We start from the raw sequence: 15,505 nt of genomic DNA on the forward strand, positions 1-15,505 counted from the left end.
GGAGCGACTCGACTGCGTGCGCCGGGTTATCGCCCAGGTGGAGCGACTCGACTGCGTGCGCCGGGTTATCGCCCAGGTGGAGCGACTGCGTACGCCGGGTTATCGCCCAGGTGGAGCGACTGCGTGCGCCGGGTTATCGCCCAGGTGGAGCGACTGCGTGCGCCGGGTTATCGTCCAGACCACAGGCATGAGGAAACAGAGTAGGGATTATACACTGAATTCCTTGGGGGAAGGGTGGCATTTCGGTATGAGTGCAGTTTAGGTTTCCTGTCCAGAGGTTGATCTCGGACAGACTGGTAGGTTAAGAATGTTGATTTTTCAACATGGCTGATTTTTCCTTACTTCAGGAAATCCTCTGTACCCATTGAAAACAGCTGAGGGTGCAGTTATATGGGACAAGCGATGTGTGATGGTAGCTATCAAAATTGCTAGGAATTCCCTTTAGGCAGCGTGTTCACTCTCTTGCCATAGACAAGGGGTCCGCCGACAATACGGGATCAGCCTGATGTCTACTGAGATGGGATCAGACAAGTTGGACTTTGTGTTTGCCGAAGATGAGCAGCGCCAGGAGTGACTAGGAGCCGCTTTTCTCCACAGTAACATACCCATTCCTCAGGCTGAACCATTGTATTAATACAGGGGACTGTGATGTGCTGTCAGATATCCCCTCATGCTGGAAACGTTGGGTCAGCTTTTTTAATAGCCTCACGTTAATGGATGTGAGGGTGAAGGCCTCACATATCCATAGATGGATCTCACAGGTGCTCTTGCACGAAATTACTGCCCACTCCACCTTTCACTAACAATCGTCACATCAATGACATTCTTACGTTTTTTTAGAATGGATCTGCTCAGTAGAAGACCCCTGGCAGCCTGGATTCACACGCCTTATCTCAGTGCACGCTTTCTTCAAGACCAGTTTTGCAAGGCCACTTACATGGGCCGACAGAGGGCAATTACCTGGAGTAATCCATTTGTTTCCGATAATTGCCAGCGCATCAGAGGAGGTAAGAGCTGCATTTACTTGCAGCTATCTCCTCCACTGTATCGGGTTGTGTGATCGCTGACCCCCATACAGAACCATTGCTTCTGGGTAGACCACACAGCCTGCTGGCCAGAATTTATGACTTTCGGTGGCGTATGGCGTATGAGCAGTGCTTTCACACCCGATGAACGATGTTTGCGTGTTCATCCAGTGATCGGCAGGCAATAAGTGTTCCATTTAAAGGGGCCTTTAGGGCCCATATTACATCCGCAACACCCAGATGCCCCTACTTCTGCTTCGTTCTGTTTTGAGTAAAACTGTGCAGGGTTATGGATGTGTAGAACTGGCCTAGAGTCACGTCTTGCCGTCTGTGTACAAAATTTGCAAGTGAATTTGCATCCTTTCCATAGATGATTATATTTCTGCTTTTTTCCTAGAGCTTTAGGCTAGTTGCGGACAAGTGAGTTCAATGCGAGTTCAAGCATGATTTTCCGTTCTGACCTCTGATCCACTGACAGGATCTCACAGCATTGTAGTGGTTTATAATAGTTCTGTGTGTCCCTGCCGGACCTCGAATCTACTGAATTGTTCTGACAATGCCCTCAAGTGTAAGGCTACTTTCACACTTGCGGCAGAGTTATCCGGCAAGCAGTTATGTCGCCGGAACTGCCTGCCGGATCAGGCAAAACGTATGCCAACTGATGGCATTTGTAAGACTGATCAGGATCCTGATCAGTCTAAAAATGCCTGATCAGTCAGAAAAATGCATTGCAATACCGGATCCGTCTTTCCGGTGTCATCCGGAAAACATCCGGCATTTATTTTTTTCACCTTTTTTTCGGTCTGCATCCGGCACTAATACATTCCTATGGAAAAAAATGCCAGATCCGGCATTCAGGCAAGTGTTTAGTTTTTTTGGCCGGAGATAGAGCTAAAACCGTAGCATGCTGCGGTTTTATCTCTGTCCTGATCAGTCAAAAAGACTGAACTGAACTGATGCATCCTGAACGGATCACTCTCCATTCAGAATGCATGGGGATAAAACTGATCAGTTCTTTTCCGGTATAGAGCCCCTGTGATGGAACTCTATGCCGGAAAAGAAAAACGCAAATGTGAAAGTACCCTAATTCAGTCGGTACAGGTCTGGGAGGGACACACAGCATTATAAATCAGTGTAATGCTGTGCGGTGCTGTCAGAGGAGCAGAGGTCAGAACGGGAAATCATGCTTGCACACAGCTCGTCTGAAACTAGCCTTACCCAGATCCGGCATACCAATGGGAGAGGGGATAAAGCCGCTGCCAGACTCTTCAAGCAGCAGCTTAGCTCCCTGAGAACAGAAGGATCAGGCACGTTGAAATCCAACATGCCCGTTTATCTCCCAGAACGTCAGTCGGGAGGCCCCATTAGATGGTTGTCCAACATGGATCCAATCCGGTATATTTCTTTCAGCTACCCCGATGCATGCCTTTGTGGATCTGCTCTTGTAGAAATGCTGACATCTTGGTATTCGGATTATACAGAGCGGCTCCGTTTATTATCTAGGGAAGCAGCGATCTCTGTGGACTTGCTGCTTGTTCAGCTCGGTATCAGCCGGTTCTCATGACTGCGCCCAGATTTCATGCCGGGTACTTTGCCTTCACGGCTGCCTCACGGTGACTTTGCACTGGACGGGGATCATGTTCCTCAGTTACATAAGATCAGTTCTGACATTGCTGTGTGTGGAGGTTTCACAGCTGACGCAGTCGTGTGACCCGCTCACAATATCCTTGCTCACTTCTCATTTCCACTTGTGGTTGTTTGGTTGGAGATGTATGTCCTGTTGCTGAATCCGCCAATCTTTGAGGTTCTTCTTTGAATGCGGAATTACCGGCTATTGAGAGTTGCGCTGAATACGGCTACACCCAAGAACGAAACAAAGACCATGCCTTTCAGTGTTTGCAATCTATAGTTTAAGGAGGGGGGCGATGCCATGGACTTTGGAAGCTGGTTGGACTCTGAGAGCCAGCTGGAACTCAGACATAGCTGCAAAATTGGTCACCGTTTCAGCGCAATATGTATACTCTCTTCAGTCCCCGACGTGCACACCTTTACACCTGGCTCAGACAACAGGGACTGAAGACCCAACCCACACAGGTTGCGCTGAATCAGTGCTCCAGATCTACAACTGGTACCTTCAAAGCCGACCACTTAACTCGTTCCCTGTCACCCCCAACCACTTAACTCGCTAGATGCCACGGACAGTAGCGACCTCGGTATCTAGGCAGTTACACAGAGGTATAAGGCAAAGCCCCTCCCCCCGCAAACACAATTGCAGGTTATCAATGTGTTTCTGTGGCAGCTGGGGGCCTAACAAGGGGCCCCCGGCCTGCCATAACTGTATGTCTATTACACTTTGCCACGGACACAGCCTAATAGACTGCGTGTCCCTAGTGCTGTGATTGGCTATAATGCAGTTCCTTAGCGAGAGCGAAAAAATAATTGAACGCTAATAGTTTATAAAAATGGTTTTATTTTGTAAAAATGGCTAAAAAAACCCACACATGCATTATTACTTAGTTTGCTACAACACATATAATAAAGATCACATAACGTAAAAAAAAACGCAAAAAATAATCAAATAGGTTTTTTTTTCCTATCCCCACCCCCTCAAAAAATAAAAAATAAAAAGTTAATCAAGAATTTCCATGTACCACAAAATAGTGCCAATGAAAACTTTCTCGTTCTGCAGGTTCAATGTTCAAACTGTCAGAAGATCTTGTTTTTTCACAAAAAAAAAGCGATAAGTTATACATGCTTCAAAATGATGTCACTAAAAACTACAATTCGTCCTGCAAAAAGACAAGCTATCGTGTGGCTACATCGACCAAAAAACATAAAAGTTGTGGCCAGAATTTTTTTTTTAAATAATCGAGAAAATCCTTAGATTAAAAATAATATAGAATTTTTTTAATTTTTTTTGCAAAAATGTCCCCGCCCTAGCCCCACATGAGGTGTAACCTTACTTTTGCACCTACCTGTGTGTGGTGTGTCAGCGCTGATGGCTCTTGTATGGTTCTGTCCTGTTTCGGCCGGTACTGGATGGTCAGTGTCATACTTTTAGCACATTTTTGCCAACAATCTAGTACGTCCTGCTTTGTGCTGCAGCGACCATTGTTCTCTCCCTGTTTCCCAGCTCCTGTATAAAGTGCTGTGACAAGCACTACGGCTCGATAACCGCACCCAGGATAACTCTTATGGGTAAAGTCATTAGGGTCCTCGATCGCATGAACGGTATGATGGGGGGTCTGTGCAGTAACTGTCTCCACTAACTTGAGTCTCCTCTTTTCACAGGTTCGGGTCATCGTCTCCCACAAGGACACAACCATGTATAGCTTAAGGACTTGCGCTGCTAAACTAAGGCCTTTGACGGCCTCTCAGACTGTTCGATCGCTCAAACACAGTCGGCCCTCGGCCCCAAGGACGTTTCAGCCACTCAGGTGCCTTAGTACACCTGGGGCCGCAGAGCCTTTTCTTAGTGGGACTAGTTCTAATTATGTGGAGGAAATGTACTACGCCTGGCTGGAGAACCCCAAGAGTGTCCACAAGGTAAGGAGGGAGCCGGCCACCTATCTTATTCTGATTGGAATACGAGAGAGAGCAGAAATGATCACGAAGAGGGAGCGGAAGTAAGACACAGGAGGAGGAGAATGTATTTCTGCGCTGATAGGAGGTCACCACCTGGTATCTGAATGGAAGTATGGAATGCATCTCCTATACACCTGGAATATGTATGGGCCTTCAAGGTTACTTCACGTCAAGGGTGGATCTCACCAGTCACCATTTGTAAGGAAGCAACGTGCAGCCTCTGCAGAGATCTGAAGCGTTGCCTGTAATTTTCTTGTGTTTGCATGTCTCCATGGGACCATTGCGGTTCATCAACTTCTCTGGTGAAAACAGGTTTTCGAAGGGCGTAACTTATGTAAACCTGCTCAAATCACACTCCACAAATGGTACCTTATGTTGCTTTGTCTTCTGCTCTGATGGTCCAAAAACAAACTTTGAAGCCATATGCAAATGAGCTTGCAAGCGCCCAGGGGTGTTTTCTATTGCTGCAAGTGCCCGGTCCCTAGGCGTTACTGTGCGATAACTCTTCCTCTGTCTGGCTGTAGGCCAGCCTATTACCCTCATGAGGTCACTGTCCCCTGCGCCTGAAATCCCGCGACTGCACACACTGTGCATACAGTACCAACCGTAGGCAGCAGTAATGATGAAGGGACTGCGCATGCGCCAGCATGGGAATTCAGGCACTGAGGACAGTAAGGCCTCATGCACACGACTGTGTATTTTGCGGTCTGCAATAAATATGGATGACGTCCGTGTACATTCCGTATTAGCTGGCCCCTAATAGAATAGTCCTATCCTTGTCCGTAATTTTTTGCGGAACGGACATATGGAAACGAAATGCACACGAAGTTCCTTCCGCTTTTTTTTTTTTTTTGCGGACCCATTGAAAGGAATTGTTCTGTATACGGTCCGCAAAGAAAAAACGGAACGGGCACGGAAAGAAAATACGTACATGTGCATGAGCCCTAAGTCAGGAGCATGCTAGGCTGGCTTACAGCCAGACAGAGTGGGAGTTATTGCAGAGTAACACCTGGGGACTCGGGCACTTGCAGCAATAGACAACGCCCCCGGGCGCTTATGGGCTCATTTGCAAATGGCTTCAAAGTTTGTTTTTTGGACCATCAGAGCAGCAGACAAGGCAATAAAAGCTACCGTATGTGACCTACGGTGTGATTTGAGTAAAGTAGGTGACGGACTCCCTTTAAACCAGATCCCTGTTCACATCGCTAAGGCAGCTGCATAATTGTGTGCACCGAGGGTCGTCCCTCCCCTGTAATACTCTATTCTGGCGTCTGGTGGACAACCATAGGAAGTCACTGACCTCTATATAGAACATATATCAAGTACATGGAGGATGCATGTGAGCTGGACACGTATGGCTTACTGCTTCAGATGTCAACATCATGTATATTCACTGGGCACCAGGCCTCCTGTCCACATTGAGGTCATTTGGACACGTTGGGTGTCCGACCATGACCAGTAACTAGGACAGGGGAGGAAACCCTCAGCACACACTAAACGTGGTAATTGCTGGTTTTATGGCAGCAGCTGTAGCCGACGCGTCATAGCCGAATAACTTTTGGTTTGATATTATAAGCTGGGAGGGGTTTCCTGAGGTTATGTTCACCAAACGGAAACTTAAGGGATTTTCTCCATGAAGTTGTGCCCGATCTTTCTCTTTTTGCCGGCCAAGTTTTTGGCACGAGTTTAAGGTAGTGTCAATGACTAAAATACAAAGACAGGAAGAGTGACCCTTAGCGAGCCCCTGTTAACGGGAACCAGTTTCCAGCTGGTTATGATATCTACACTTTGGGGGTCATTTACTTGCCAAAAAAATGTCTATATTAGGCGTATTTCTGGCACAGATTGCGGCACAAAGGTTACTTGCACCGCAATGTGTGACTTTTCCCCACTCACACTAAGGAAGTGGGCGGGGAATACGGCCCGTCTCATTCATCATTTTCTACACCCATTTTAGGCTACTTTCACACTTGCGTTAGGTGCGGATCCATCTGGTATCTGCACAGACGGATCCGCACCTATAATGCAAACGCTTGTATCCGTTCAGAACGGATCCGTTTGCATTATTCTTTTAAAAAAAAAAGTCAAAATGGATCCGTCCTGACTTACATTGAATGTCAATGGGGGACGGATCCGTTTTCAACTGCACCATATTGTGTCAGTGAAAACGGATCCGTCCCCATTGACTTACATTATAAGTCAGGACGGATCCATTTGGCTCCGCATCGCCAGGCGGACACCAAACGCTGGAAGCAGAGTTTTGGTGTCCGCATCCAGAGCGGAATGGAGGCTGAACGGAGCCAAACTTATGCATTCTAAATGGATCCTTATCCATTCAGAATGCATTGAGGCTGAACTGATCTGTTTTGAACCGTTTGCGAGATCCCTGAAACGGATCTCACAAACGGAATTCAAAACGCCAGTGTGAAAGTAGCCTTAGGCGTAGAGAATGGTCTAAATCTATGCCAGCAAGGGAGCTGGCGTAGATCTAGAAGCGGCGTTGGATCTGCCAAAGTTATGTAGAGGCCGGCGCCTCTACATAACTTTGGCGGACCACCGCCAGCGCAAAGCCTTATTAAAGGGGTTCTGCACTTTGTTTTAACTGATGATCTATCCTCTGATCGGCGGGGGTCCGACACCGGAGACCCCCGCTGATCAGCTGTTTGAGAAGGCAGCGGTGCACCACGAGCGCCGCGGCCTTCTCACTGTTTACCGCCGGCCCAGAGACGTCACGACTAGTATCAATGGCCTGGGCTGGGCTAAGCTCCATTCAAGTGAACTGAGCATAGCCCCGCCCACACTAGTTGATACAAGTCGTGACATCACTCGGCCGGCGGTAAACAGTGAGAAGGCCGCGGCGCTGCTGCCTTCTCAAACAGCTGATCAGCGGGAGTACCGGGTGTCGGACCCCCGCCGATCAGATGCTGATGATCTATCCAGAGGATAGATCATCAGTTAAAACAAAGTGCAGAACCCCTTTAAGGCCGGCGTCTAAAACGATAGTCTTAATAAATGAACCCCTTTATTTTTTTTCTACTGAGATAAGGGTTCGGCAACCTCCGGCACTCCAGCTGATCTGAAACTGCAACTCCCAGAATCCTCCTTTTACTTCTATGGGAGTTACAAGAAACAGCCAAGTATATGTGCATGCTGGGAGTTGTAGTTTTACAGCAGCTGGAGTGCCGATGGCTGCTGATCCCTGACTAAGGGCTCATGCACATAAGCGTGTGTGCGCCCGTATTGCGGACCACAAACAGCGGTTCTGCAATATACGGGCACCGGCCGTGTGCACTCCGTATCACGAATGCGAACCCATTGACTTGAATGGGTGCGCAATCTTCAACATACGGATCGGAAGCACTACGAAGCATTTCCATTGGATTTTGGTCCGTACCTCCGCACTTTCTCTTGCAGATCAAGGACCTATTCAAGTTAATGAGTCTGCATCTGCAAACAGCGTGCACTCGGATGGTGCCCGTGCGTTGCGGACCGCACTCTCATGTGCATCACCCCTTAGATGCTCGTTCTGAATCCCCACTGCAGTGTTTGGGAGCTCCGCATACAGCACAGCAAATCACAATGTTTCCAGAACTCTGATGCTGTGATTTTGAGTCTAAACCAGAGGTCGTATCCCGGGACACACAGATGTGTGAATCCAGCCTCAGGATAGTCATCAGTGTTAGTCCCGGAGAACCCCTTTAAAAGAGTTTTACAGTGTATGAATGAAATATTGTACATCTTTCTAATATTCTTTGTTCTAGTTTCTCACCATTTGCAGGATACTTGTTTGCTGTCAGTGAATACATCTTTTTTTTTGTGTACATTCAGATAATGTAGTTCCTGGCTAGTCCTGCCCTCAGTGGATTCAATTGTATCCAGTCTAGATAATGATCTGTGAGATAATCAGCCCGGACTGATACATTGTAAGAAAGAATAGGCGGCGGCTGCTGATATGTTTGTCTCAAAAGTGCATCGTCTAGACTGAGGGTCCGGACATATTTTGCAGCCCCCTGAGAAGCAGCGGCCGAACTACTAGAACAGTGTAGCCCTGCACACCGCATCGGTGTTCAATACAAACTAATTGGTGCTTCACTTCACTGCATTGCTAATGACTGCACGGTAACTCACAGTGGGGCTGTCATCTGGAATCTGTCAGCAGTTTTGAGAATTAGCACTTTTACTGTGCCAGATTCAGCTCTTTAAGTGCACTGGAGGCGGAGCTTCACTGTAAAGTGCTGTCCGCACTGAGCTGCTTCACAGCCCCTCCCCTCTGCTGTGAGTGACAGCTGTAGCATCCAGCCAGGAGACCACGGTGGCTGTCACTCTCGGCAACAGAGAGGGGCAGTGACGCAGCTCGGTGCAGAAAGCGCTTCACAGTGGGCACTCGCAGGAGCAGAACCTGGCAGTATAAAACTTCATATTCACACTACTCTTAATAATAAAAGCTCCTCAAAAGGTATGTTTTGTACAGCTCTTCCGAGCCCTCACCTAGTGCAGTCAGCGGTTGAGTATGGCTACTTTCACACTGTCGTTTCTGGGTCCGCTTGTGACATCCGTTCCAGGGATCTCACAAGCGGTCCAAAACGGATCAGTTCAGCCCCAATGCATTCTGAATGGATAAGGAACCGTTCAGAATGCATCAGTTTGGCTCCGTTCAGCCTCCATTCTGCTCTCGAGGCAGATGCCAAACGCATCCATCCTGACTTACAATGTAAGTCAATGGGGACGGATCCGTTTTCCCTGACACAATCTGGTGCAATTGAAAACGGATCCGTCCCTCATTGACTTTCAATGGTGTTCAAGACGGATCCGTTTTGACTTTGTTCATGATGATATGAACGGATACAAGCGTTTGCAATATCGGTGCGGCTCCGTCTGTGCAGATACAAGACGGATCCGCACCAAACGCATATGTGAAAGTAGCCTATGATCAAAACTGCTGACAGATTCCCTTTAACAAAGCACAGTGAAAAACCTATCGGTTTGTAATGAGTTCCGTGAATACAGAGCGCAGTTCTCACCACACCGCGTCCACTTCACAGCCATTGCACGTGGCACGGAGTGACTGTAACCTGCTCACCTGAGAGCAGCACTAGCTATGTACAGGTTTCTTCTCATTCACTGATAGACAGCTGTTATCTTGACAATTGTGAGCATATTAGAAAGCTGTAGAATGTTTTATTTGCACAGCAATTAAGCTACAATTAAACCCAAATCACCTTCAGTTTTAATCTTTATTTGTAAAAGCACCCATACACATTAGAGTATTGTCCCGTTAAAGGGGCTGTGTCACTTCAGCAAATAACATTTATCATGTAGAGAAAGTTACTGCAAGGCACTTACTAATGTATTGTGATTGTTCATATTGCTTCCTTTGCTGGCCGGATTCATGTTTCCATCACATTTATATACTGCTTGTTTCCAGGGGTCTTTTTCCTATAGTGTGCAAGCACGACCACCACTGCTGGATTGCAGGGTGGTCATAACCATGGAAACGTGCATTATATAATGTGATGGTAAAATGAATCCAGCCACCAAAGGAGGCAATATGGACAATCACAATACATTAGTAAGTGCCTTGTATTAATTTTCTCTACATGATAAATGCCATTTGCTGAAGTGAGAGAACCCCTTTAATGTATATGGTGAATATTGAATATTTTTCTCCATTGCCATTGTTTGTGGCAGCGACTTTCTTCCCTCTGCCCATTGGGGATGGAGAAGTCAACGGAGCTGTCGGCTGATAAGTTGTTCAGCCATTTAATGTGTACGGCAGCCATAAAGGGGTATGCCGTTTATATTAAATTATCCCCTATCCACAGGACAGGGAGTAACTTTTCGATCAGTGAGGGATCTTCTGCTGGGACCCCCACTGATTGCTAGAACAGGGGCCCCGTACTGCATGGAGCCCTCGGAAAGGAATGGAGCAGTTGGTAGACATGTGCTCAGCTGCTGTATGGGAATTCTGGGGATAGCTGAGCGCTGCATAGAAATCAAGGAGTGGCTTTGCAATCCACACGGCAAGTCAATTTCCACTGCGTTTGGGTGAGGCGTCGTACACTTCGCTGTTACTGTAAAAAAAAAAAAATCATGAATTTTCTGTGCGTAATTTCCGCAACGGAAAATCCACAGCGTCTACACCCTCTGTAGCCACACCCTAAAGCATTTTTAAGAAAAAACATGGCTGCCATCTTCTGGAAACAGCTCGACTTTTGTCCCTGGCAGCTCGGCTCCTTTAAGAGAATGTTATTGCAGCTCGGCTCCTTTAAGAGAATGAAGATGAACTGCATTACCAGGCACGGCCCATGGAGAAAAGTGGTGCCATTTCTGGAGGAGAGCAGCCATGTTTTTCTAATCTCATACATCCCAGATCACATATGGCTTGAGTATCTGAGTAGACTTTGACTCTAGGATATCTCCCGATGGTGGCCATGCTGGTTGTCGCCTAAAATGTATCTGTCTCATTTATATGTCTCATCTCAGACAATGGAGGCATATCCTAGCGATGTGCCCCCATTGTCTTATAGGTGCAGGTCCCACACCTATATTGGGAATGGAGCCCCACAAAGTGGTGGCTGGAGGACTCCAGTCCGGCCACCACCAAGTGCTCTCCCCATAGAAGGGAATGGGAGCGCACCGTGCATGACCGGCGACCGATCCCATTTACTTCTATGGGCCCTACAGCGCTCTGCTATTTTCGGCGGCTCCATGGAAAATGAATGGAGGGCGGCTGCACATGCGCAGTGCGCCCTCCGCCACTTTCTGGGCTCCGTTCTCAATACAGGTGCGGTTCCCAGCGGTTGGACCCGCACCTATAAGACAATGGGGGCATACCCATAAGCCAGGATAGTCGGACTGTCGTCTTTACCGTATTTCCCTATAGGCCGTTGTTCCCACCTCTGTCTCTATATAATGTGTTTGCCTGTGTAAAGGTGACTAGGTTATTGGCCCTGAGGTAGGAGAGCAATTGCCGATCTATAGCCCAAGGTTGCACGTCTTCCATGTGATGTATGGAGGTAGAGAGGCCTTATCTGCATCGCGTTCCTACCAGCGAAGGGCCTCTTGTCTGGTGAGGGGTGTGACAGCGGATGGTGGGAGGGATGATACCGTACCTGTTACCTGTCATATGTGCTCAAGGTTAGAGACTTAAGAGGTTTAGACTTTGAAATCTGGGTATAGTGCCACCGCTCACACAGCGGGGACTGGACAGGCTGTGGCCAAAGTGTCATAATCCACTCCTGTGCGCAGTCAAACTAGGAGCGTCCGTTAACCGGTGTAAACTAACCCAGTCCAAACGGGGACCAGAGAGCCGTCAGAGTTTTCTGATTTAAATTTAGGGTATAAAACTTGGGGCTCATGAACACGGCAGTATTACGGCTCTGTCCCATACTGGATAGAGGGTAGGTATATGATCGGTGGTGGTCTGACACTTGGGGCCCCCCACTGATTATGAGAATGGGTTGCCCATTCTCCCCTGTTTAACTGCGTTCATGCATGCTGACGGAGATAGACCAGCATGCGGGCTGCCGCTCCAATCAACTCTATAAGACTGTCAGAGATAGGGAAGTACAGGCGCTCAGCTGTCTCTGGAGTGGCAGCCACCATGTTTGTCTGCCTCTCTATTCAAACAGGGAGCATGGGCCCCTATTTTTTATTAGATTGGCGGGGGCTCCAGTGGTTGGACCCCACCAATCAGACATTTATCTCTTATCCCGTGGATAGGGGGACATCCCCTTTAAGAAAGCATTGCTCCTCACTGTGCTCGGAGTCTGTAATAAAAGAATGCTACAGTGTGACATAGCGGTCTGTGCTAAACTTTGGTACACATACCGAGAAGATATTAATAAGCAGAAATCACGTCACGATCTCATACGTTGGATCAACCATGCCGGGATCACTCCTCCTGGTCGGAGAACTGAGCCACGGTTCTGGTGCCAAGTAGTTGTATGGGTCCCATCATGGCCAATGACTGTGATCTCCGTTTTTGCACACCTACACAAAGCTGCTTTGGTCTTGACGTGTAAGTGTCCTGTATGAAGGTACATGGAGTCCCTACAGCCCCGTACCATGAACTTTTAGGCACTCCGCGTGCCCCTGCATGAAGCCTCTGAATTACACCTTCATAATAGACCTTCCAAAGTAACTTGGCACAAGGTTTCTTCTCGATTACATATCCATCCTCAGTAAAGGCCTCTGAATGAAGGTGCGTTATTGCCCCATAGACTTCTGTAAATGCACCATTATGGCTTAAAGGGGTATTCCTGCTGTGACAAGTTAACTATCACTATTAGATCGGTAGGGTTCCTACCTCTGGGATCCTTACTGATCATTAGAATAGGGGCCCTTTACCCTTTAAGGTCTCCTTAAATGAGCCCCAAAGAGTAGGGCCCCCTTTTAATCGAATACAGGATAGGGGATAACTTGTCACTACCAGAATACCCCTTTAATACAGTGCTATAATGCAGCCATGGACGGGGTTTTTGAGGGGAATCCCTCTTCTTGAAGACTATTTGCTTAAAGGGATTTTCCAAGACCTTATACCTGATGACTTATCCCCAGGATAGGTCCTCAGTAACTGATCGGTGAGGGTCCGACACCCTGGACCCCCGCCGATCCGCTGTCTGAGAAGCTCACAGCTTTTCTTAGACCATGTGAGGTCCCATTCATCGATCACATGGCCTAGGCGCAGCTCAGCCCCATTGCAGTGAATGGGCTTGAGCGCGATCCCAAGCACAGCCGCTATACAATGTACGGCACGGAGAAGTCTGCAGCGCTCACAGGAGTGCCGGTGCCTTCTCAAACAGCTGATCGGCGGTGGTCCCAGGTGTCGGACCCCCACCGATCAGATACTGATGACCTATCCTGAGGATTGGTCATCAGTATTAAAATCTCAGAAAACCTCTTTAAATACTAGAACGGAAAAAGTCCTTTGGTCATCCTCTGGTCTCATGTATGTGACTGACGGGTGATGCGGCTGCCCTGACGGACATCCCCCAGCTTTCCTTGGGTTGTGAATGGTGCATCTTGTCTTTTATTCGGGCTCTGGGTCTCTCGTACTATAGGTTGGCACAGGCCCCGTGCCCACAGCTAAAAGTCACCCTGTTACCGTGCAGGCCAGTTCTAGCTGGAATAAATAGCGTGTCATCCGGACTGGCGAGGCGCCAGCTAGCAACGGGAAAGCCTCCTTGAAAAGAGGTTGGGTCAGGTCGTTAGCATGCAGGCCTTAACCCCTTGTGCTCTGCGACGTTGTCTCTGATTTACTCCATTCTCCATCCAGCTTCCATTGTTGTTAACCATTTCATTTACAGGCTTGGAGCGAATTGTATATGGATTTCAAGTTATTTCTCCAGCTTTTTTTGAAAATACAGTTTATATCGTCGGCTGGCCCACGTGTGGTAGACAGTGGCCGCACAATGTTTACAGCAAAATCTTGTAGACGCGGGCGGGTATGGCTCGGCCGCACGTCGGGTCGTACGCAAATTGTCTGTTCTAATCTGCTAAGAATTTAGAGCCGTCATGCTTGTCCAGCTTGATTTTCCAGTCGGGAGAGAATATCAAGCCGGCCATGTTGGATGTTATTTAGCATTTTCAGAAATAGCTGAGTATCTGGGAGGGGTAGGTAGTCTTATGCAGGTATTAAGCATAGTGTTGTACCTTTGGGTAGAACGGGGTTAACTACATCAGTGACGCACTGGAACGGTCTGCGAGGAGGGTGTAGGAATTCACGTGGTATCTAGAGGACATCATGTCCCTGAGTCCTTGGAAGCACTAGTACAGGCGGAAGGGCTTCTCCTTTACCTTCCCTAGGCCACCGCAGGAGCACGACCCTCCATAGGCCCAGGGTTTAGTACAGTAGTTTCTATTATTGTGGTTTCTCCCTAGGACTGAGCCGGGACAGATCGCTGCTGATTGCACTGATTGTATGCCTGCCTCGTCTAAAAGGGTGCCCCTCCCCCACACCTTCTTCTGACTTACCAGGATTCTTAAAATAGTGTCAACAACCTAGGGTGGGGACGAGAGGGAATTCACCCTTTACTCGACCTCTGGTCTTTTGCTTGACTTTGTGTTTTGGGCTTGGGTATTACTTATAGACTGTCAGCACTCGGGTAATGAAAACCGGATGATCTTCTCAAAACCAAATCTGCTGTGACACGGGGAGCTGTTTAGGAGAGATCCACCACATCCTTTACTGTATTGTTTCATTCCAAGACCCCGTCCATGAAAATCACCTTTGACCACAATGTTCCTGCTAGGGATCGACCGATATTGATTTTTTTTTTTTAGAGCCGATACCGATAATATATGAACTTTCAGGCCGATAGCTGATAATTTATACCGATATTCTGTGCATTTTCATTTTTGAAAAAGCAAAAAATTCCTACAAAAATCTGCTGAAAATGAACATGTTTATTGTTAACGTGTAGCTTTTTTTTTGTAAATCTTTCTTTTTCATTTATACTTAATATTTTGGTGTTTGTGTTTTTTTTGTCCCCTTAGGGGCTAGAACCCTTGTCCTATTCACCCTGATAGAGCTCTATCAGGGTGAATAGGACTTCACACACTCTCTGTGCTTTGTGCACACGGCAGCAGGGAGCTGACTATGGATCTGGACTCCGCTGCAGGGGAACTACCAGACCGCAACCTCTTGGTGTAGTCCCTGTTCAAGTGACTACTTACCCATGGGGGCCAAGAGACTCTGGTGCAGAAAACAGAGGAATCGGTCAAAATCGTAGTCGGGGACAAGCCAAAGTCAGGGCATGCAGACCTGATAAACAGTCCGAGTTCAGGGTGGGTGGCTCAGGGTCAGAATGGAGATGAGGCAAAGGGCCAAGTCACAGGGCAAGGTGCCTTAAAAGGGGTTTTCCGAGACATTATAACTGATGACTTATCCTCTG

General features: G+C 47.8%; 1 protein-coding gene across 2 annotated transcripts in view; it reads left to right on the forward strand.

Annotated features, from left to right (window-relative positions):
* OGDH (oxoglutarate dehydrogenase) overlaps positions 1-15,505 on the forward strand; it is a 64,794-nt gene that overhangs the window by 8,184 nt on the left and 41,105 nt on the right. For both annotated transcript variants that reach the window (XM_040414578.1, XM_040414577.1), the window contains exon 2: positions 4,317-4,571. In XM_040414578.1, the coding sequence (XP_040270512.1) occupies positions 4,350-4,571 (222 nt within the window). In that variant the 5' untranslated portion in view covers positions 4,317-4,349. The remainder of the gene's footprint in view (positions 1-4,316; positions 4,572-15,505) is intronic.

Source organism: Bufo bufo, chromosome 1, assembly GCF_905171765.1.
Source record: "Bufo bufo chromosome 1, aBufBuf1.1, whole genome shotgun sequence".
In the NCBI taxonomy this organism is placed as follows: Eukaryota; Metazoa; Chordata; class Amphibia; order Anura; family Bufonidae; genus Bufo; species Bufo bufo.